General features: G+C 44.6%; 1 protein-coding gene across 1 annotated transcript in view; it reads right to left on the bottom strand.

Annotated features, from left to right (window-relative positions):
- Window positions 1-24,292, bottom strand: part of GPR139 (G protein-coupled receptor 139) — a 39,676-nt gene extending 15,384 nt beyond the window's left edge. Inside the window, exon 1 of the mRNA XM_059415966.1 lies at window positions 24,169-24,292. Coding sequence (XP_059271949.1) covers window positions 24,169-24,292 — 124 coding nt within the window. The remainder of the gene's footprint in view (window positions 1-24,168) is intronic.
- Window positions 24,293-25,002: the final 710 nt, after the last annotated feature.

The raw sequence follows: 25,002 nt of genomic DNA, 5'->3' as shown, positions 1-25,002 counted from the left end.
CAGTTTTGGCCCACACCGCCCATCCCCTGACTTCCAGCTGGTGACTGCCTTGCACACAGGATGTTCATTTGTTTGTACTGTTTTGTGGACCCAGAGTGATGGTCACTGGGCTCCAGGGGACCAACAGGAAGTCAGAGACTTTTGGACTCTTCATCTGGAGTTCACTGGGGTGTCAGAGGCTAATTGTGGCTCTACTCGGGTTGTCACTGTTTGATTAAACATCTTGTACTAAGCACCATCCATCTGCCTCCCAATGGCTGCCAGGGGTAGGTATTTTTAGCTTCGGGCAAATAGCTTATCATTTGTGCATACAGAACGCAGTCAACACAAAACCTTCGTTTTCTGTTTTCTGTTGCCTGTCTTCCATGCAGGCAAGGATAGAGGAAGAATTAACTGAATTTGGCACTCACCCATTCATTCAATAAACATTCACTGAGCTGCCCACCATGAACTAGGTGCTGTGCCAGATGTGGGTGATACAGCGATATGGAAACACATACAAGTGGATGAAGTCCACATGGAGCTTACAATCTTTGTCAACCAAGTAGAATTCTGTTCTGCTATCTACTAGCCCTGTGGCCTTTAGTAAGTCATGCATTTCTCTGGGCCTTCTTGCACTAAAAAAGCATGTGCTGGGCATGTGCTATGTGCCATTTCACAGGGCTGAGGCTGCTGATGAGGGGAGGTAGGTTTCTCCTTGCTAGCAAGAGTCAGAGAAGCAAAGAGGTTGCATGACCAAGCATCAAGTGTGAGTGAGGCTGGCCTAGGCGTTTTCTCCAGCTCATGGAGAGAAAGCTGCAACAAGGGCCATCACTGGGACCAGGGAAGGCTGCACAGAGGCTTGAAGGAAGAGACCTGGAAGACGGGCACTTCAACATCCAGAAATGGTATTAGCTAAGGAGGCAGGACTGTGGGTGGCACAGTCAAGAGCTAGAAACGTAATAGATATAACATCAATTAAACAAATAATTCTTCAGGCAATAATCAATGCTGTCTTTATAGCCTGAAGGCTTCCCCTTTCAGGGGCCACTTCTAGGGACAGCTGGTTGTCCTGAAGCTAAGGCTGTGTATAAACGGCAGCAATTACCTGGGGACTTTGTACCTCTAGCTGCTTTCCAGTTTTAGCAAGGGTCTCCAACTTAAAAAATAGAAAAGCAGTAACATGATATTTGGAAAAACCCAAATATTCACTAGTATATAAATTCCAGAGCATATTGCTATGATTGATCTACCTACCTGCGGTTCTACTGCTATAAACACCGTGGAGCTGACCACAACTATAACGCCTGCCACTTTCATGATTTGAGAGGCATTCCAGAAAGATAAGGGCAAAGAGAACAGATTCCAGAGTCAGACCATTAGGATTCAAATCTGCCTCTGCCATTTTTTAGCTGTGCCATCCTGGGCAGTTTACTTAACCTCTCTGTGCAGAAAAGAATGATGATATGGCACCTATCACAGGCTTCTGTGAACACTGAATGAATATAGGAAAACTGCCTAGAACAGTGCCTGGTACCATGCATGCCACATAAATTTTAATCATCATTACCATTAGGTTAGAAATCTTTGAAGGGCAGGAAGTGTTAGGACATTTTTTATTATTACTAATATATTTCCAGCTGCTTACACAGTTTCTGGCATGTAGTAGCTGCTCAATAAATTTCCCTTGAATGAATGACTAACTACAAATGTAGATTAACACAACATCACAGGCATGCAGAAATACTGGTTAATGGTTTTGAATGGACTGGAGGATTACTAAGGGTTTACTGCAGAAAATGAGTCAGGTGATGTGATAAAGAGCAAGTGAAAATTAATTTAGTGTGCAGTGTGAGAGAGGTCTTTTTGAGACTATCATTCTATCCTGAAGAGGTTTTGTACCAGAATCTTCCACGTGAATCCAGGTCAGTTCAGTATAAATTTGGTGATGCCCAACTATGTGTCAAGTCTGGAATAGACTCTTGGGAGTATAAGACCCATTCCTTGGGTTCAGGGTGCTCAGAACTTACTGCATAAATCATTCCAAGGCAGCATGGGGAATCATTTTAAACTTACTGCTCTCCTGTCAATGGCGGTATGCCAGCATTTGAAAACTCTAGTGGCAGCAGGGCCAAGGAGGTAATATCGATATGTGAGGTAGGCATGCTGGGGCCTTTAATGAACTGGACAGTTCATGCCCCCTTCAAGAGGGTAGCCACTAGTTGTACCTGGTGGTTTCCCATGAGGGAATGACAGCCGTCTGTGGCCAGGTCTTCCAGTATTTCAAGAGAGGCTTGCAAACAAAACACGTGCATGCACATGTGCGCCTGTGGGTAGCTGATTTGAGACCTCTTCTCTTTAGCCAAAATCCAGGGTCTTTGCATGACCAACCAGATACCTCTCATGCCATCAGCTCCCTCTGCAACCCATGAAAATGCACCTTGCTCCTCACTTTATGAGCTGCTGCTTGAATGCACAGCACTCTTTCTTTCCTTCATAGCATTGCATGGGCTATTTCTTCTGCCTGGAATAACTTCCCTGCCTACAGCTCTTAAGCTGGTAGACTTTTTATTTTTATAGCCTTCCCTGATCTCAGTACACTGAGTCAGGCATCTCATTGGATAGAGTATTTAACACATTTTTGTAATGATTTCCTTCAAAATCTTTATCACCCATTCACCAAGAGCCCTTGAAGGCAGGGACTATATCTCTTTTCTCTGAACCTCGAAGATTTGCAGGGCAGTCAAAGAGTATGTACTCCATCAACATTTATGGAGTAAGAGTGACGGATGGATGGATGGATGGATGGATTGGGTGGATGGATTTCCCATGACATTCTCTGTGGAACATTTATCTGCTTGTTGTCACTTCTGTGGCATTCCATTATACACATGATAACTTGATTTTATGTCCTCCCTCCTCTTGCTTCTCTCCAAACCCAATCTCTCTAGGTAGCTTCTTGAGAACTTTTCCCTCTTACCTCCTAGGATGGCTGATAGATCTGAGTTCATGTTGCCCATTGACTTGCCTGAGTGTGATACTTTTTTTCAGTTTCCTTATCTGTGTGGAAATGGTTATATGTTTGGGAACTTCTAACAGGAACATTCCCATACAGCTTGTTAAGAAGACTAAGCATTTATACCATGCCTTGCATGTAGTAGATACTCAAAATATTAGTTTATCCCCTGAGTGTGATAGACTGACCCTTCCCCTTGTTGAAAAGTGGAGAGGTAAAGAGTGCTGATTTTGAAACCAGGCTTTGTGGGCTTGAATCCCGAGTTTTCCAGTTTCTTGCTTTATGTTCCTGACTAAGTCTCTTAAATACTCCATGCGTTAATGTTCCTTATCTGTAAAATGGGGATAATAATACCCGTCTCGTAGTGTTCTTGTAGGAATTAAAGCAGATTCTCAGAAGAATACCTGGCACATAGCGAGTGCTCAATAAATGTTATTTTTGTTGTTTACCAGTCCAACCCAAGAGACTTTGGAGTGAGTCTCTCTCTTTCTTTTTATTGCATTATCACAGACTACTCAGGCCAGCCTCCTCCCCTTCCTTCTGTCACAGATACTGACTCCCTGCTGTGTTCAGGCACCTTGCCACAGCTGTGGATGTCATGGTAAACCAGAAGAAATTGTTTCTTCTTTCCTGGAGTTTTTAGCCTGGCAGAAGCCAGACAGAAGCTCCTCAACAGCAGAAGACAGCATGCAATGGGAGCCTTTAAGAAGGGGTAACAGTCTAACGCGGAGGACATGGAAGGCTTCTTGGAGGAAGTGGCATGTATGCAGTGACATGGGAGGAGTAGGAACCAGTCAAGTGATTGGGGAGCACAGTATTCCAACAAGAGGGACTAGAATGTGCAAAGGCCAAGAGACAAGAGAGAGAGAATGGCTGTTGGAACATCTAAAAGTTCAGCATGGAATGGAGCTCATAGCCTGGAGACTTAAACGGGGTAGATTCCAGGCTGTAGATGTGTCTTTAGGATTTCTGATTCAGTTGTCATATCTACAAATTGGTATTTCACATCTAGTTGAAGATTTGAGCTTCTTTCGAAAATCAGAAGGAGAGGCCATGCTGGGTGACATTTCCATGTGGGGGTGGTGTCCAGCTTAACCAGACCCCACCGGACCTCACTCATTTATGTTGTCTGCCTGCCCCTGCCTGGAGAGAGAGCTAGGGTGTGGGGAGGTCTGACTAGGGAAGAAGTGGGGAAGTAGTGGCATCTGATTCGAATTATTCAAACAGCTTTGCATCCTGGTTTGAGTAGAATTTGTCCTGAGGAAATGGAGAGTCATTGAAGGGCTTTAAGCATTAGGTTTTACTTAGTAAAACCCCTAATGTTTGTTATTTCTGTATCAAAATGTAAGATGTTTGTTATTTCTGTATCAAAACACAGACATCAAGGAGGGCTGGGGAGGGGGTAGTGAGGCACGGGGGAGATAAAGAATAGAGGGTCCTTTATAAACCTCATTAAAACTTTCAATATGTAGCTTCCTCATATATAAAATTTGATAGGAGCCATCAGAAATGCTTGAGAGGTAACATCTTTCAGCTTAATGTGTACCCATTTCCCTCTTGGGCTGGCAGGGGAAGGTTCCATGGGATCTGGGTGTTCAAGATCATTGGAACATTCCCTGACGCACACCACCAAGGCCATGGTCCTGGTGGATGTTCTGTTCCATCATGAGACCTGTATTCTAGCAGATGCAGGGTTGAAGTGGCAGCACCTATGCCAGGAGATGGGGACAGACAGGGAACAGGCCATGCCCAGAAGACAATGTCTAATTACCTACGTGCCTCAAGAAGCAATTTTCTCTGGTTGGAGAAATTGGTTTTTGTTCCTCCAGTCCATGCACACAGCTGAATGACATGTAGGTCAAGGAGGCGTAATTATATGGAAATGGTTTTATGTTTGGGAACTTCTAAAAATCTACCTCTGTACACTGGGAGGTGGCAGAGAGAGAGTACTTTCCATTCTGCCCAAGCTGAGTTCAGCGGTGAAAGATGGCTTGCTTCATCATGGCTTTGGAGGGGTCTGTTTCTTTTCTAGCTTTGGGACACATGCTTGAATGTCACAGAGAAAAAGAAGCAATGCCTTTTTGGCATGCTGGTAATGAGCATGGACACTGCACCTAGATCTGACATGTTCTTGCTGTGTAACTTTGGGCAAGTTACCTAACTTCTCTGTGCTTCTATTTGCTCATCTATAAAATGGAGTTGATTTTGAGGACTAAGTAAGTTAATGCATAGAAAGTACTTAGAAGAGTTAGGCTGCCTGGTAGGCACCATTGTAGTTGTGCCCTCTGCTCCCCTATCCGTCCCATTTCACTCAAGACTTCTGCCTACCCTGTGTCCCAGCTGAGAGGAACCACTGTACCTGAAGGTCCCCACATAAGCCACATTCTCTCCAGCATTTGAGACTTCACCTGTGCAGTTCCCTTTTTCTATAACACTTCTTCTGTCCACTCTGTCTGGATGGCTTTTGTTCTTGACTCTCCATGAGCCATCTTGTTCACAGCCCAGATGGGTGTCCCTTATACTTTGCTGTACCCCTTTTTATAACAAAACAAACTACCTCTCTTTCTCCTCCGAGCAGAAATATCATTTCCAAGAGAGAACAGGGAAAGTGTCAGTAGGAAAAGCAAGGGTTTGTTTTTTTTTTTTCCTTTAGAATAAGTGAAAATGTAAATAATAGTAGCAGTGGAGTAATGATGCTGATGGTGAGAAATGTTTACCTTCTTCTGCCACAAGGGAATTGGTCTTAATAATGAAAATAATAGCTTCCACTTAGCAATCTCTTATTATATGCTGGAAACTGATAAGTAGTTTGCATTAGTTACTGCTGCTTCCCTCATTTTTAAAAATAGTTGTTATTATTATTATTCCTTTCTATAGAGGAAGGAATTTAGGATTAGTTTAGAGACTTGCCCAAGCTTACATAGCCAATAAATCACACAGCCAGGATTTAACCTCCGTACTGTCCAACTGCATAGTGTTAACTGCTGCATGCTTTAAGAAGGCAGAAGGCCTTGGGACCATTGCTTCTAAAGATTCCGAAGTCAGCTGCAGGACAGAACTTGTGCCTACTGGCCTGCTAGTCTGTCCTGACATGGGCACCATTAGGATGCTTCGTACTCCAGGAGGCTAGGCCTTCCTCACGGCTCTAGGGTAAAAGGCATTTTTCTGCCTGTCCAGGGTTTCCCAGAATGACTAGGACACACGTTGGTTGAACAAGGAAGGGATGGGCTGCTTTCTCGGCAGAGGGAACCGCAAGTTCAAAATCAAGGAAGTGTGAAAGCATGCTTTGTTTGCAGAACCGTAAAATGACAGGCTTGGCTGGCAAGAGGACCAGAGGGAAATGAAGGATGAGCATTCAAGAATCCAGAGTGATAACCTCAGTGAAATTGCTCTGCAAACTCCCAAGGTTGTTGTGGGGACTGAAGGAGACAAACTTGGGAAGCCACTGCACACACTGGAAAAGCATTAGACAAATGTTAATTATCACAAATTATTTCACAGGTAGCGTGATGGGTATTGGGAGCGAGATAGCAGAAAATTAAAATATCTGGTAATTTTTCTTGAATCCACATTCACAAAAGCATTCATAAATGAGGAATTCTAATTTCATCACTTGGATCTCCTTTTTTTTTTCAGATGAATAGATTATAAAAAGATTTCAGAAGCTAATAAAAATTCAGTCAGTTTCCTGGTCATTATTAATTATACTCCCAGGTTTTGAGACTTGCAGTAATTTTTTGTTGCCCACCTGTAAAACCATATCGGCTAATTCTTGATTCAGGTATCTCTTAGAACCACCTTGTCTTTTCTCTTTCCATGGTCATCCTGTTGCTGCGGGCTCTTGGAAAGCAAGTCTGTGTCTGTATTATTTTGGGCCACATTATTAGTCTTTAGTATAGTCCCTGATACATGGTAGGTGCTTGGCAAATAGTTGTTTCGTGCAGCCTTTAAACCTAGATGGCATCATATTATACCCGAGTTACTGCAGAGTTAGCTCTGTCTTGGCCCCTGCCCCTCTGTTCCCAAAGCAATCTGTCTGTGTTTGCTCCAAAACTCAATCCATTTTCCTCATTCTGATAAAATACTATTGGTAAAACGAATTTAACCATTATTAAATATTAAAGCTGGTAACAAAGAATCCAGATCTGTAGTTTAGCCAAAATGATAAAGTAGGAAACCCCTTATTTTAAAGGGGTTCAGCATGGACAGATTTTACAATTCTGCATCCTGAAGGTAGGTGCCTCAACCCGCCATTTCCCTTTCAGTGGAGGAGATCATGTCTTGCCTCTTTTTTGTTTGTTTGTTTAGATTTATTTATTTATTAGAGAGAAAGCACACGCAAATGTGTGCACACAAGTTGGGGGGAAGGCAGAGGGAGAAAGAGAGACAATCTCAGGGAGAATCCCTGTCCAGTGCGGTGCTGGAGGTGGGGCTCGATCTTATCCCCCTGAGATTACAACCTGAACTGAATGAAGTCAACTGAGCCACTGAGGGGCCCTGAGATCTTTAATGAAAGCACCCCCCTGGGTGATCCTGGAACCAAAGACCTTGTCCTGACCAAAAGTACTATTAGTGCTTCAACTGAGTAGGTGGCTACACAGGCTCTTGCTCCTGATGTCTGGGGCAGAAGCCTGGCTTTGCCATAGCACTAACTGCGTGACTGCACTTAAGAGCTTACCATGTTCCTCAGTCTTCTCATCGACAGAATGGGAGTAATAATAGTACCTTTTTCATGGGGTTAGAAGGATTAAATTAGTTAATTCATGGGAAGTGCTTGAAACAGTGCCTAGCAGGTAGTAGGCATTCTGTTAATGTTCGTTATAATTATGGTAAATGACTGTTTCTAGCATCAAGGCTTTAGCAACTGTACTATCCAGGGTTCAGCCATGGATCCTGCTGTATGTGGGGTGTGGTAGTAGAGACATGAGTACAGTATTCGAACACTGGTTTGGGTTTCCACAGCATCTTGAGCTTTTTTTTGGAACAGCAAATTATTACATTACAGGGTAGTAGGTTGAATATTTTAAAAGGTAAAAATTGGTCAAATATTGATAATTTCACATAGTGCAACCTTATAATTTTCAATTTACTTGTTTTGTCCACTGGACGGTACATATCTCAAAAGCATGGGCAAAATTCATTTGTCTCTCTGTCTTAGCAAAGGTTCTCATGTGAAGGAGATATTCAGTACATAAATAAGATGAAGAAACAGACTTGTGGTCAGAACTCACATTGCATATTGGTTCCCAGATAGGAGAAAGGTGAATTCCAGACAGTAGGGGCAGAAAGTCTGCCCTGATTAACCCCTACAGCATTCCCAGCACTGCCTCCCAAACCAAGAGTGGGGTTGATTTCTTCCTCTTTGTATGTGGGCTTCCTTCTAGCTTATCTCTTATCAATTTCGAGGCTTAATGTGGGTTACTTCTTCATCTCTCCAACTAGATTGTGTCCTCCCTGAGGGCAGGAACCTGGATCTATTTGTTTTCATGCCACCAGTAGTTAGCACATAATTTAGAAGTGAATGAATGAATAATAGAAGGTCTTGGCAGGATTCAGAGGGGTGGCTCCATTTTGAGGATCATTCTTGCCTCTGACACCTTTGCATATGTCGTAGAATGATGAACCCTGGATTTGAGGTTCAAGGATGTAGCTTTGCTTTTCAGCTTGGCCTACCAGTAGTAATTTGAGAAGGCTATTTAACTCCTCCGAGGTTCAGTTTCATAAGGATGAGAAAGCCCTTTGTAAATTTTAATTCTCTTTGCTTATTGGCTAGCACTATATTAACATTAATGGCTATTATTGATGACTCTTTTTGAGCATGAGGAATAGAGCCTGGCATATAATAGGTGGTCAATAAACATTTACCACATGAACCGGATTTGGAATTCTGAGCACTTAACTGAAACTAAGCCCACTTAGGGCTGATAGCAGAAACCTTAGCAGGACTTGGAAGACCACAGAGTTTTCATGGAAATTGTCTCATCATAATATGCTACTTAAAAAAAAAAGGCATCAAGGGGGCGCCTGGGTGGCTCAGTGGGTTAAGCCTCTGCCTTCGGCTCAGGTCATGATCCCAAGGGCCTGGGATCGAGTCCCGCATTGGGCTCTCTGCTCAGCAGGGAGCCTGCTTCTCCTCATCTCTCTGTCTGTCTCTCTACCTATTTGTGATCTCTCTCTCTGTCAAATAAATAAATAAAATCTTAAAAAAAAAAAAAGTTAAAAAAAAAAAGGCATCTCAATTTCTGTTTTGTAGGTTAGGTGTGGGATGGAGGCAGGGAATTCACCTGCCTGTCCTTGCTTAATAATAATTTCAAGTAATTAAACCATCTGCTTGGGGAGAGGGCAATGGGGACACTGGGAGAGTCTTTAATCAGGAAGGAAGACATAGTCCCTCAAAATGCCTGCAAAGACCAGGCTGGGAGGGTGAACCAAGACAGAGGTCTGTAGACACAGCATTTGTCTTTTCCCATGCCCTGAATACCAATGTCTGCAGTAGGCCCAGTGGCAAGCAGAATAAAGCAGTGGTACACAGGCCTGCTCTATCTCAGCTGTACTGCTCAGTAGCTGAATTACTTTGGGCAGGTTATTTTACTTCTCAGGTCCTCAGTTCCCCCACTGTCAATCTTATATATTCTAGATATAATAGAAGTACTACCTCACAGGCATTGCTGTGGGGATTAAATGAGGCAGTGTGGAATAATAGGTTTGATTCAGTGCTTGGTTTGGAATAAGTGCTCAGTAAATGGTAGTTGTGGTGGTGGTGATGATGATAGTTGTGCTCAAGATGCTTCTTCAGTCTCTGCAAGGTGAGTACAGACATTACATTTATGAGATCAAGAAAGCAGTCACCTATTCTTCTGATGTTGTATCCATCCACACATTCATCTACCCACCCACCTACCCATTAAGTATTTGCAAAGGCCCCCCAGAGGGGGTCCTGGTATCATGGAGATAACTCAGATCCAATGTGTTCTGTTGGGCTCAAAGCCTAACTCGGCATTTTTTTTTTTTTTTTTTTTTTAAATTTAGAGAGTGAGTGAGAGTGGGGGTGGGCAGGGGCAGAGAGAGAATCTCAACCAGGTTCCATGCCCAGTGTGGAGCCCGACGTGGGGCTTGATCTCCCTACCCTGAGATCATGACCTGAGCCGAAATCAAGAGTCAGATGCGTAACTCCTGAGCCACCCACGCACCCCAGCTCAGCATTTTTTGATGCTCCCAGGCAAAGATAAGTTTGAAGACCCACAGGAAGTTAAATGCCTTATCCTCACCTCTCCTGTGTTATGAAACTTGTCACATTATATTATGATTATTGACCTGCCTTTCTACCCAACTAGAGTGTGTGAGTTCTTTAAGGGCAGGGCCATGTCATGTTCATGTTTGTCTTTCCCCCATCCTTATCCCCTAGAACCTCTGGGACAAAGTAGGGTCTCATGAAGTAGAGTCTAATCCTTAACATAGCCTAAGGAGCCCAGGTGGGAATCTGATAGGAAATGCTTGTAATCTTAAGGGAAAAAACTCTTCTATTTATTAAGCACCTGTTGTATGCCAGGTACATTGTCTCATGTGTTCTCAACAAGAGGGACATTCTTTTTTTTTTTTAAAGATTTTATTTATTTATTTGACAGAGATCACAAGTAGGCAGAGAGGCAGGCAGGCAGAGAGAGAGAGGAGGAAGCAGGCTCCCTGCTGAGCAGAGAGCCCAGGACCCTGGGATCATGACCTGAGCAGAAGGCAAAGGCTTTAACTCACTGAGCCACCCAGGCGCCCCCAAGAGGGACATTCTTAGCCTCATTTTACAGATATGGAAATTGACATTCAGAGAATTTAATTGCACACAGCTGGAAAGTCCTGTGGATCTCAAATCCAGGTTTTCACCTCTCACAAGAGACCATTCAGTGCTCACATTTAGTGTGGTTGGAAAGAGTAGATGAGGCTAAAAGTGTGGTAGTATAAATGGCTATGGAATGTGTGTGTGTTTGTGTGTGTGACATCTACATAGCCAAATTTGGGGAAGGCAATAACACAGTAAATTTAAAATTCTATAGGAGCACAGCAGGAAACACAAGTGAGAGAATCAGGCCAGGGGTGTGTGTGTGTGTGTGTGTGTACATACATACATACATATACACAGATACACATATATATAAATATATAAAAATATAATGTATTTATAGATCTGTGTTAGGGTACAATAGGGAAAGGTGGGGACTGTGGTGAACTGGTTAGTACAAATGCCATATAAAGGAGGCTATGGCTACTTGGTTCTTGGCACTTGATGGCAGTCAGGGAGAGCTCAGTTTTCAAGACTTATGAGAAAACTGAATTTTTATGAGATTGCTTCTGAATCTTAATAGGCAAGGTGATGCTTTTTAAGAAGACTTTCAACAGACTTCTTTCATATTCTGTGGGGTCTGATTTTCAGGTCCAGGCCTCCTCAGGAGGTTATATGAGGGTGGTTGGGAAGGATGTTAACTAGCAGCATGTATCTGACTAGCATTTTGAGGAAAGCATTCAGTACTGACAGTGATATAAGGAAAAAAAAATCCTCTTACTTCCTAGAGCCATCCTCTTCTGGCTAGAAGTTCTAACTCTGAGAAAATCCAAGGGGAAACCACCATTTTCTCCCCTCTTCCATAAACTCTCTGTCCATTTTCAGGGTGTCGTTGGAGTTTCCACCTCAGTCTTAGGGGCATCATTCCATTCTTCTGCTGTACCCTGGGTCATTAGAATTGAATGCAGTCACGGTGACGGTGTCCCTCTACTGGGCTGGGCCAGAACTCAATTCTGTTCATTTGTCAGATGACAGTGCTGAAGGTGACCCTTTTCTTCTTGTCCAGACACTTGCTTTCTCTCTGTTCAGGACTCTTGCGACTGACAGCTGGATCATTAGCAGGACTTGCCCACTGCCACAACGAAGATGACAGCTCTCTTTGTGCTGTGGGCACTTTGCCATGGTGCCTGGAGAGCCAGGCACAGACGTCCTTGATGTCTGAGGACGTTGTTCATTTGCTCGTTTTACTAGTCTGACGCTGTTTTACTTGGAGACTGAGGTGATGGTTGTTGGGGTAGGAGTTGGACTGGAGAGGCTGTGAGCATGAACCTTGACCCATACTCCTACTGTGTGCCAGGCACTGTGTTGGGCACTGTACAGGTATTGCTCACTTTTTCCTACCAGAGCCCAGAGATCGTTCACACTACAACATGTTCTTGCAATTTCCCTCTTAAAGCACCTTCCATCTGTTTTTCACAGCAGCCAGAAAGACCTTTGAAAAACTCAGATTAGGTCATGTCAACTTCTTAAAAGGCTCCCATCTCTTCTTGCAACACTTAGAGTGAAATCCGGATTAGTCCTGTCTGTATACCTCTTCTCCTCATCTCCTGCCACTCTCCCTCCTGCTCATCATACTCCAGCCACACAAGTCTGCCTTTGTTCCAGCTCATTCCACCTCTGAGCTTTTACCCTTGCGGGTCCTTGTGCTTGGCATGCCCTTCCCCTGTGCTTCCAAGGCCAGCTCCTTCCAATTGTTCCAGTCTCAGTGCAGACATCGGCTTTTTGGATAGCCCTTTCCTGATCACCCTGTCTGCTGTAGCTTCTTATCACCTTACCATGCTGTTTTCCTGATAGCATTATCAGTATCTCATATAGTGTTTATGCATCGGTTTACTTGTTTACCACTTGTCTCCCTGGTAGAATGTACACCTGTGCAGGCATTCTTTGTTTCTCCTCCAGTGCCTACATGGGTGCCTGGTGTATGAAAGAGGTGCCACATAAATGTGCTAAGTGAATAAAGTTGGTGTTATCACCCCCATTCTTGGAAGAGGCTCCGAGAAAGGTAAATTACTGCTCACGACTTCACAGCTAGCAGGGTTGCAGTGCTGGGACTTGAACCCCCAGTTATGCCTAATTCCTAAGCCAGTATTACTTTCCCGATGCCTGCTGGCCAGGACGGGTGGTGTTCTGGAAAGGTTCTGAGTGTGGAGGGTAGCCGTAATAGGGGGACCACACTCTGTGAAGGTCAAGATTTTGGGCCTGTGATTCCTTTAAGGAATGCCCATCTCTACCATCTTCATGGCATTGCTCCCTCTTGAGTTCTTTCTCTAATCACTGCTCCATTCTGCCACCTTCCAGGGAGGCCACTGCTTTTCGTTCAAGAGGCAGATGATGGTTCTTATCAGCAGCTCTGTGGAGCTGAACCGTGGTGTTGAGGCCAGGAATTCTAAAAGCAGAGGGCTGCAGCAAGAACAGAATCACCAGGCCATTCTATACCTTTGACTGTGGGAAGAGGGGGTATGTGGGTGTGCATGTGTGTGTGCGTGCACATGCATATCTGTCCCCATGTAGGTGTATGTTTATGCATGTTTCTCTGTGTGTACAAGTCTGTGCACACGTCTCTGTGTCTATGTGTGTGCATACATCTTTGTATGTCCGTGTGTGTGCGTGTATGTGTGCACATGTCTCCATGTGTGGGTCTGTGGAGAGTCCCTCCTGTGAAGCGATGTGGCTGATAGTTTTTGCTGCACCTAGCTGAAAACAATAAGAAATGTCTTTGGTGGAAATGCAATCACCCCAGGTCTTCAACTGGTAAACATTCTGGCAGATGAGGGGGGAAAGAAAAGAAGTTACTGGCGAATATCAGAAGTCAAAAGAAGTCAACACTGTAAAATGTGTTGTCCCAAATCAGGGTCACTTTGTGTGGTTTCTACAAAGCTCTGGCTTCCTGTTTCCTCTGCTTGCATCTCACTCCCTGTTTTCCTCCTGTCCTCAGTCTGCCTTTTGGCATTCAAGACTCACCCTCTTTCTGTTCTGATATGTGCCACCAGTCCCCTCTTGCCTAAGAGTCACTGCTGAGCCTGTCCCCCTTGACTCGTCCTTCCATTCCTTCCTTCCTCGGCCTTCAGGTTCCAGTTGTTCTCTTTAGGGAACTTTCCTTGGCTTCCCCATTGGGCAGGTCCCCCCATGAAAAGTTCTTCTAACACCATGTGCCTCTCCTTCATGTTCTTTCCCACGTGACTATTTACATTTATTCAGGTTTGGGATCATGCTGGTCTTTCCCATGTGTATCATATGAGCATGCAGACAGGGAGCGGCTTTTTTTAGGCTTGCTATGTGCCTAGCACAGTGCCTGGTACTTGGTAGTGCCAGGCACATGGATGGATGGATAGACGGATGGATGGATGGATGAGTGAATCAATAAATGCAGATGTAGTTGTCTAATTGCACTTTCTTGTATCTTGTCTCATTGTTTTTGCCATGGAGCAAAATGGAAACATATTTGGGTTCAAAGTCCCAACTCTCAGTGTAGTTCAGCTGGTCATAACCTTTACTCAAGAGAAGCCCAAGTTACTCAGCCTCTGAGATAGAAAAGTGAAGATCCTGGCTTATCTACACAGAGAAGTTCCCTCACTTTGAATCCCACCAGATATAAAGTAACCACATCTTCCCCAAACCCCAACCTTCCCTTCCTTACATTTCCCTTGATGGAGTAGAGTCGGCATGGTTATCACTATTGCCATGGTCAAGGCACAGTGGACGTGGAATCTAAAAGATTTGGGATCAAGGTTATACCTCATTAGCTGTGTAACCTTGGTCGAAATTCCTTGTCCTCTCTAGGGCCTCTGTTTCTGTATTAAGAGCATTGTACTAGAGATCAGGGCTCCCCAGATAGTAGTGACTGGCCCACCAACATTATGATTTTTTCCATCTATTTGTGTTCTCTGTACAACTCTTTACTCAACATTTTGTTTTAAAGTGATTTCCCTTCCCTGCCCCCCCCCCCAAATTTATACCTTTTATAAAACTGCTGTCCAGGGATGCCTGGGTGGCTTAGTTGATTAAGTATCTGCCTTCAGCTTAGGTCATGATCCCAGGGTCCTTGGATTGAGTCCCGCATCAGGCTCCTTGCTCAGCAGGGAGCCTGCTTCTCCCTCTGCCTGTACTCCGCCTGCTTGTGGTTGCTTGCTCTCTCCCTCTGACAAATAAACAAAATCTTTAAGAAAAATTTTAAAATACTTCTGTCCAATATAAATACAATGTGAGCCACATATGCAATCTCAATTTTTCTAGCAGCCACATTAAGAAAATAAGAAGAAACAGGTAAAATTAACTTTAGCAGTATGTTTTATTTAACTGTATCATCAAAGATGTAATCAACATAAATTATTAATGGGATATTTAATTTTTTTCATATGAAATGTCCAAAGCATGGTATATATTTTACATTCTGAGCACATTTCTCTATGGATGCTAAATCTTTCAGTGGAAATCTTTGATCTCTGTTTAGATGTCATAAAATATACAGTTGAAAAGAGTAGATTCACATACCCACATTGTCCCAAGTATAAATTTATTTTCCCGCAACTGAACTGAGTATCCAGGCTTAATTGTAAATTAACTGAAGTCAGATTAAAAAAGTCAGTTCCTGAGTTATGCTATATCATGTGCTCTATAGCCACATGAGACTTGGGGTTACTATATTGGACAGCATGGACAAATAACAAACCTGAATCACAAACCCACTTCCCTGCTATAAACAGAAGATATTCTTAAAAATAAATACAGTGATAATACAAGGGTGACCTTACATTTTAGCTAGATTCTGAGCCCTAGGCCTGCTCTGTGTCTGTTAAAAAGAGAGATTTAGCACACATGAAAAGGTGTTAAAGACACTAGCACCAAGATGAAACTTTCCCTTTGACAGAGTCAGAAGGTTTGAGGAAACTGAAAAGAGATTTAATAATGATTTGGCCTGTGCCACCTAAAATAGTCCCACATAAAACAACAATAGCAACAACAAAACCCCTCAAAATCCAGATAATTACTCCGAACTCTAAAGTTTCATAGCCCGTTTCCCCTTTACACCGATCACTTTGATTCCTCAAGAGACCACTAGCAGTGTGACTTTGTAAGAAGGGAACTAAATAAGAGTTGGGAAAGTAAGTTCTGGTTTATTGCCATTCCTAGCTCTGCAACTTTAGGTAAAGTCTCAGTTTCTTCCTGTTAGTGGCAGACACTGGGGCCCCTGCTAGCTATGCATTGCTTTATTTTGTCCATATCATACACCCTGTGGAAAAAGACACTGTTATACTCATTCTGCAGAGAGGAACACTGATGCTCAGAGAAGTTCAAGCAACTTGCCAGAGCTCCACCAATAGGAAGTCATGAGGCTGGAATTTGAATCCAGATCAGTGGGGACCATAAGACCACATCCTAATCCACCATGCTGTCAGGTTTTGAGGGCTCTTCCATTTAAAAAAGAAAAGGTGGATTTGTCTTCCAGGACATTGTCAACATGCAATTTGCGGTACTACTTGGGAGCTTGCTCTTCTAGTCACGCCAAATCCCTGGTTTCCTGAGTTGGCATGCTTTTTTTTTTTTTTTTAAAGCCACATATTCATTTGGGTCTCCATCTCCTTTACTGCTTGCTCCTCCCCCTAGCATCTTGTTTTTATTCTCCACCCACTGTGACCCCCTTAGCATTTCTTGGTGCTTAATGAAGCTTTACCCACTCTAGAGTTTGTGAATTTGCATCCTGGTGGGCTGTATCAAGCCTGCAGATATGTTTGGTTTGGCTCATGCAGCGCTGGCTTGCATAGTGTTTTTAAAAATTTTCGAATTAGTTGCCAACATTGAAACATTGGGATGTTTCACATAAAAATCTGGATTCCTAGATTTTTGGAAGAATTTGGCAACACTGGATTGGCTGAAGAGGGGAGTGATGGTGGTGCTTTCTGACCTCCCCCAGTCCCCACTCCTCTCTGTTCTCTGTCACCCTCATTCCTTGTGATTTAGCCCAAGTGTCAGTTGTCAGCTGTCACTGTGTGTGGGCTGCCATTTTCTTAGAATAAAGCTAGCCAGTAGTACTGAGTATCACTATCAGCTTCTAGCTATGTGACTATGGGTATCTTAGCATTCTCATCTGAAAAACGGGCATGATTACTATACATGTCTCAAGGGGTCAGTGGGGGAATTAAATGAGTTAGTGCCTATAAAATGTTCTGAAGAATCCCTAGCACATAGTAAGTGCAACATACGCCCCCTAGCAGTAGTTAAGAGGAAAGTGCAGTGGTTTTGGTAAATATGTCTCTATCACTGGGGGGAAATTAGAGAGGCCAAAAGAGCCACAGGCTTTCAGAAACACAGTAGGGAAGCATGATTCTTTGGGTAAGTGAAGCGTTTCTTAAAACTGGGCCACTGTGTGTGCATTTACACTATTTGGCTGCTCCTAGCAGGTCTCTGAATTCGAGACACCTGCTTTCCCTTGGCCCCCACATTTCAGGCACCCTCTGCAGGGCTAGCATCCCCTATCAGCATTGCCCACATAGTTCGATCACATGGAGGTTCAGTGGCAGGGTCTACCTACCACTGAAGGTCTGAAGAGAGGTCTCCCTACCTCTCTTCTGTCCATGGTCCTGTATGCAGCATGCAGAGCAATCTTGCTGAGTGCTGGTCAGACCCTTTATCAATTTTAGTTGAAGAAGGTTTCATGTTCTGGACTGACAGTTTTTCTGAGGTTTCACTGAACCTCAGGCACCTCTCTGAGAGGTACCAAATTCCCTAGGCTTATGATGGAATTGATTTAATCCATTGGATAATTCTTTCCTAGTTTTCCAGGGCAAAGAGTTTCATTCCTGGTGGGTGCACTTTGAGTGGAATTGTGCAGTTATGGAAAAGACCTGTATATATAAAGTAATGTTTGGCTTCAGGGGATTTATAAAGTTTGTTGACATGTCAGACAATAAAAACAACACTACCTACTATTTATTGAGCTCCCACAATGTTTGAGGGATTGTGAGAAGCCTTTGCATATTTTCTTTGGGATTACCACCACAACAGTGGAAGGCACAGAAGATTAATCACATTTACTAAACTCTTACTCTATTTGAGAGCACACATGTGCCAAGAATGCTGCTACACATTTTTACAATTTCATTTGTTCCTCACAACAACCCTGTGAGATAGGTATTATTATGATCCCATCTCACTGATGAGGCTAAGACACAGAGAGGGTGAGAAATTTGCCCAAGGTCAGAGGCTAGCAGGTAAGGGAGCTAGGATTCAAACCCAGGCAGTTTGGGATTAGAGACCTCTTGATTAATTGCTGAACTTGGCTGCCTGCTTTCTTATAAATGAAAACTGAGGCTCAGAGAGCTGGAGTATCGTATCTGAGATCACACAACACACATGGGTAAGATACAGGATTCAAATCCATGTCCACTCAGTTCCAGTGCAAGGCATTTTATATTCAACCTCAAAAACAGAAATGACACATGAGGTCACTACAGAAATCACGCAGAGAAATGGACAACATAGCTACTGGTCTGGACCCCAGCCGAGCCAGCTTCCAACATAGCTACTTCATTGGTCTGTGCTTGGGTCTCCAACAAGCAGAGCCCAGCTCTCCCAGGTCTTTGACAGACTTGTAGAGTGAATTACTGCCAGAACCAAGCCTGGAATCTAGAACTCCTCACGCAGTGCTCTTTCTCCCATTGTTATAACAGGGATTCTAAGGCCCAGTGTACATAAAGAGGAGCCGTACAGGTTAAAGAGGACAATTAAGTGCAGCATGTAGGAACTCTGACATTAGGGTATCCATGTGCTTTTGAAAAGGGCAGCCATTAAATAAATTATGGTAAAATATATAGTGGAATACTATGCAGCTTCATAAAAGAATGAAGAAGCTTCAGTATAACATTATGGATGATCAATATGTTAAGTGAAAAAGAACAAGATGGAGGACAGTGTGTACAATGTGCTCATTCTGAGGAGAGTTAAAGTGTTGAAATCCTTTATTCTTATTTGTTTATGTGTACACACAAACAAATGTGTACATTTGTTCTGAAAGAACAAATAAGGAACCAAGATACTGACCAACTGTTACCTGTTGATGGGGTGGATTTGGGAATTGATAAACAGGGGAAAGGGAGAGTAGGGAGATTTTGCAACGTGTGCCTTTTTATATTTTTAGGTTTTTGAATAATATTAGTGTTATTACCTATATAACATATAATGTGCACACATATGCATGCATGCACACTGCCCAAAAGCAGCTGCATAGGAAAGCAGCCTATTCCTCAGCCACAGCTAGCTGTCTGGGAATATGAGCCTAATGTTAGTTTTTCTGGATTTTCAAAGGAACTTGGAAATCTTTTTTTTTTTTAAATTCCAAGTTTTAGTTTCAAATGTTTGTTGCTAATATATAGAAATATGATAGGTTATTGCAAACTAACAGTGTGTCCTGCAGACATGCTGAACTCACTTATTAGTTCTAGGAGCATTTTTTGGTGGAGTCTTTGTGATTTTCTCTAAAGTCAGTGATATCATCTGTGAATAGAAACAGTTTAATTCCTTCCTTCCAGTAAACCTTTTCTTTCTTCTTCTTTCCCAGCTAGAATTTCAGCTAGTGTGATGTTCAGTCAGAGTAGCAAGAGCAGATACCCTTGTCTTGCTCCAGATCTTAGAGGGAAGACACTCCATCTTTCAAAATTAAATGTGATGTTAGCTATAGGTTATTTATTGATGCCCTTTTTCAGGTTAAAGAAGTTCTCTGTGTATTCCTAGTTTGATAAGTTTTTATCATTAATGTTGAATTTTGTCAAATACTTTTTTTGCATCTATTGAGAAGATCATATGGATTTCTTTTTTTAGGTTTTTTAGTATGGTAGAGCATACTGATGATTTTCAAATGTTGAACCAGCCTTGCATTTCTGGAATAAACCCAAGTTTGTCTTGGCTTATTATCATTCTTATATATTCCTGAGTTAGATTTGGTAATATTTTGTTGAAGATTTTTGTGTGTGTGTGTCTGTGTTCCCGAAGAATATTGGTCAGTAGTTTTCTTATAATGTCTGTTTTGTTATTAGGGTAAAGCAGGTGTCATAAAACAAGTTGAGAATTTTTCCTTAATTTTTTAAATTTTTAAATGGTGAAAAAAATGACTTACAGAGTGCTGCAGGCAGTGTGTTAAGTGAATAACTCACCACAGCCTCAGAGCAACTCTGTGAGGTATGTGCCATTATTACCATCATCCCATTTTACAGAGGGGGAAGGTGAGGCACAGAGTAGTTAAAGTCACTTACCTAAGGTCACATAGCTTATAAGTAGCAAAACCAGGACTCAGACCCTAGAGGTCTATCAACAGACCGTGTTTACTAGATTTTCTCAAAAGATGTTTACAGGTGGATGAGAACACATCTGGAGTGCTCAGTCCATCTTACTGGTCACCATTTTCCCATTCCTGGTCAACAGCAACTGTAACTACTGTGTGTCCCAGCACCGACTCATCAACTCCATCTCTCACTGACCCTCACAGGCAGGTATTAACCTGTGCTTTCTCCTGGTTTCTGGCTCCCCTACCGGCTGTTGCAGAAATGCTCCTCTCTGCTGGGTGGTGTGTGGTTTCAGGCTATCATCTTCCTTACCTTGTCTCCTTTAACATCCCTGGTGCCTTTTAGAAGGTAAATTTAAAAAATATCTTTCAAATCTCGTTTAATTTTGCAGCTACTCCTTCCTTATCAGCTAGGCTCACCTGTCTTTTCAGCCGCTTCTTCCCCCAGGCATCAGGCTCATCTCTTCCTCCTGCACTGCCTTCTGCTTTTTACAGTTTTGTCCCAGTTGGCCCCATCAGTGTCCCCAACTCTACCTTGTTAGCTTGGCTGGCTTTCTGTATGCATTTTGAAAGGTTAGAAACATCTTGCTTACTTAAAAGGAGGAGAAAAGAGACAGAGTTTTAGGAACAGCTGGGACACCAGTTTTTTCCATTGAGCACAACATGAAGAACTGAGGTTAGTTAAAAGAACTTCTGGCAATAATGAAGGCACTGTGGTGGACTTGAAAGAGCAGATGTTTGCACACTGGCGTGTCTGTGTAACTATAGACAAGATGCCCCACATCTCTGAATCTCAGTTTGCTCATCTGTAAAAATGGGTTCAGAGAAATGTACAGATCCCAGGGATGTGTTGGGGATTGAGTGCAATAATGTAAGCATTTAACATAGAAAAAGATCCAGTGTGGAGAAGGCACCAATAAGTGTTTTCCTCAGTCCAAGTGGTGTGCTAAACCATTTTATATAGACAATCTTATTTAATATACACCATATATGTGGGTAGTAGATAAAATGAGGTGGGAAAAATTATGGTACAGAAAATTAAGAGTTCTTAAATGGCAGATTTTTAAGAGTTCTTAAGTTCTTAACTGCTAATAGTTCACATTAGGACCCCCGGGGACCCATTCCAGACCAGTTAACTTAGATTGTCTGGGGCCATTCCTAGAGGCAGGGTATTGGACCACATGGCTCTTCCTTTCAGTCTAGACACTGAAGGTGGTAAGAAACATCTGTGCTTCTCCCAGTTAGTGACTCCCCTGTTGCCAAACACTCAGCCACTCCCCACCCACCCTTTGGTTTTCACCCATGTTGCCAACCACCCTGTGAAAATTTGGAAATGAGGTGAGTCCACTGCCAGGAAAAGTGATTCAATTAAAATTTCAGTTTTCAACAATATTACCAAGCCCTGTGGCCTGTTACTTCACACCCAGCATAGCTGTGCATCCTGGTCAGTAGCAGAGTAATGAGGGCTTGCTATAATTGCTGGTGGCTGGGAGTGGGGAGGGGATACTGTAGTGAGCTCAGCAGGAGTAAGGCCCTGAGCTAAGTGCTTTTCTTGTGGCTCCCAGCCCCTTCTCTGGCTCACATGCCAAGCAGCCCCCTCCTTACCACCAAATCAGCTTCATGATGACCACAACTGCAGCACCACAACAATAATCAGTGTGTGGTGTCGGGCCCTCAGCTGAGTGCTTAACTTGCACCATCTCCGTCAGTGTTTTTATTTCTCACCATCATTCAAGGAGTCAGCTGCTTTCCTAATGCCAATTTTACAGATGTAGAAACCGAGACACAGAGTCACAGAAGGTCCACATGTTAACACCAAGCTCTGCTTCATTCTGCAGTCTGCATTCTTGGTTACCAGGACATAATTGTCCCCCTTTATGGGTCTAAGGGAATGACTAAAGGATTTTACCTTTGAACCACCTTGCAAGCCATTAACAAAACCAGCCCATGGTCTTTCCGAAAGCCAAGCCTCTTCAGTCATCCTTTTCCAGAATGCTTGGTCCTTCTGCCTCTACACAAGCTCTGCTTGTGAGCTCCTTGAACTCTGGGACAGCACCTTAGGGATTCCCTGAGATCCCTTAGGCCCCTCTTCAGCACTTGGCACAGAGTAGGTGGTCACTACTCTGTACCCATCAATACCTTCCAAGTATCCATCAATACTTTACAAGTTCTCATCCCAATCCCTCCCTCTTTTAAGTCTCTAAATCCTGGGCTCAGCCTTGATGAGCCTGTGCCTAGCACTGCCTGGCACACAATAGGTTCCAGTGCTGTGGGTCAGAAGGCCCTAGCTGGCATAGGAGTTAGCTGAGCACGTGTGAGGTACCTTGTCTTCCACCTTGAGGTGTTTCAAGGTCTGAGCTTTCCCCTGTTCTGCTCATCCTCATGTTCCTGCTCTGGACCTTTGGAGCCTCCTCTTGTCTTTATGTCTCCATCCCTTAAAGCGTTTTCAGAAGAAAAGCCAGAGACAGTGGCTACTTCAGTCAGCAGAGGAGATGGAGGGGTGAAGGTGGAGGGGTCAGAGTAATTCTGATATGAGAGGTGAAGGGAAAAGGGGGCCTGTCACTTCTCTGGGTCAGCAAGTGTCACCAATAACCAACCTTTACAAAAACTCAATTCACCTTAAGAGAGCTCTGGGAGAGGCTCCGGAGGGCTGAGAGGGGGAGGTGGGGACTGGACTGAAATCAATTCCTGTTCAAGGTAATTACAGGACACGTGCTGCTGCCCCAGCAGGGCGAATCAGAGGTTGAGCATCTCCCAGGGCAGCCAGAACCATTAGTTAGTAATAAAAACCTCATCACTCGCTGGGAGAGAGGTTTGGTGATTGTAAACTTAGCTTTCTCATGCCTGCCAAAATTTGGGTGCAGGGGGGTTGTAGCATTTATTTAAACAACCTTATCAGGGCCCCTGACCACCAGGTTTAATGTTGTGAAAAGGAAATCTCAGCAAGTCTCTCAGAAATCCAGCTCCCAAGTTCCCAGGATCCTGGGATGCGGAATGACAGAGTAGATGATGCTGTGATTCTAGGCTGTACATTGGATTTTTTTCTTAGTGATTTCCTTTTTCTCCTCTCTCATCTCCCTGTAAGTGATCTTTAGGAATCTTTTTGCACATAGACTGTCTCAGGGACTATCTGGAAGAAGGGTTTATCTCAAGCTGGGAACCCCAGGAACCCCCTCCCTGCTTCACAAATAGCAAGCACCCCCCAGCCCCCAGCAGCTCAGCTCTCTTCAGGAATTCAGCACCAGTCTCAGCCACACTTTGGAAAGGATGTTAAGATGTGGGACCAGCTGGACATCCGCAGCAGTCGTCAGCTGCCCAGGGTGGGTAGACAGGGAAGCAAAGCCAGGGAACAGGTATGTCCTCAAGGAGACTGTGACCCCCTGAAGTGGTGGCCTTGGTAGCCTGTGTGTCTCTGGATCCTTGCCCTGGCCAAAGCATGGTTCCAGAGCCAACCTGGAGACCCCCCTCCCCCCGTTTGCTTAGGGGATCACAGGGGCTCATCCCTTGCCCCATCCCAGTGGCTCCAGAGAAAGTGTGCGGGGTATCAGTCTCCTGCTTCACCTCAAATCAGGCAGGGACACGCAGTGGGGCGGAGGGACAGAGGTTTCCTAGGGCTGGGGTGGGTGTGGGAGTGAGTGACAGGAGAAGTGAAGCCCCCCACTAAGCCATCTTTATAGACATGCGGTCAAATCTCATACACAGCCCCCACTGGGCACCGTCAGGGACACGGATCCCTTCAGATGCGCATACAATACTCCAATCCACGCGCACACTCACACCAACCCGTACTCAAATCATGCCCATCAGCTGCCGCGTACCCTCGTGACACACACACACACACACACACACACACACACACACACACAGGAGCAGACAAGAGTCCCCGCCAGGCCACAGCAACTTCCTTTCTCCCAGTCTGGAAATGTCCGCAGTTGCCCTTAAGGCTTAAACTTTTTCAGAGGGAGCGCCAGGGATCGCACAGCGAGCATATCGAGGCCTGGGGGTTCTGGGCAGGGTTGCTTCTCCCTTGGGGCTCTTGCCTTCCTCCCTCTCCCACACACTCCTCACCTGGTAAACCGAGGCACAGCAGAAGGCTGTAGTAGACCACGGGCACGAAGCCCAAGCCGCAGACCGAGCCGGGGGACCAGGACAACGAGCTGTTGGCTACGAGGTGGGCGTGCGTGTGCTCCATGAGCTCGCCCCTCGCTCCCCTAGTCTCCGCGCCCGGCCTGCCAGCCCCGCTCTGGACGCCGGTTCGGTGGTGGCGGCGGCAGAGGCAGCAGCTGGAGCAGCAGCGCCTCTCTTCCCGCAGGACTTGCTCCTACCCTTTGCCGTGGTTCCCTCTGCTCCCTCCGCACCTGCTTGCCTGGAGTCCTGGCACGGCCCTTGTGTAGGGCACAGGGCGCTGGGCGCAGGGACTCGGGAGGGGCTCCCAGAGCTGGTCAGTGCGCCTCCCACCTCGGACCTGCTCGGCTCCCGCCTCGGAGACGGGAAGCTGGGACGCTGCTCCCTGCAGCCAATCAGCAACTGCCTGGACGCGGATGATGGGTGAGGGGGGTTGGATGCACGGGAGGAGGGGGTCCCAGCTGCTGCTTACAGCTCCAGCTTCAGGAGAGCAGTGAGACCTGGGAACCCCAGAGGAAGACCCGAGTGGGGATCGGCTACCCCTTCTCCACCCCCTTGCGGGAGGGGCGTGGTGTGGGTGGGACCTGCTTCTCCAGCATCGGCTCAGTACTCCTCCAGCGTGTCCTCAGTTTGCCTTTCTCGACTCTCCTAGCCACTGCTCTTATCCCTTCCCAGTGCTGTCAGTCCATCTCCATATAGAGGATACTCTACCTAGGGCATGGGGTAAGAGGAAGCTGTCGGAGGGAGGATGCTCAAGAGTTGTCATTTCCCCCGGGC

Source organism: Mustela nigripes, chromosome 11, assembly GCF_022355385.1.
Source record: "Mustela nigripes isolate SB6536 chromosome 11, MUSNIG.SB6536, whole genome shotgun sequence".
NCBI classification, from domain to species: domain Eukaryota; kingdom Metazoa; phylum Chordata; class Mammalia; order Carnivora; family Mustelidae; genus Mustela; species Mustela nigripes.
The sequence above is the reverse complement of the archived record's forward strand: the minus strand, read 5'-3'. Positions and strand labels throughout refer to the sequence as shown.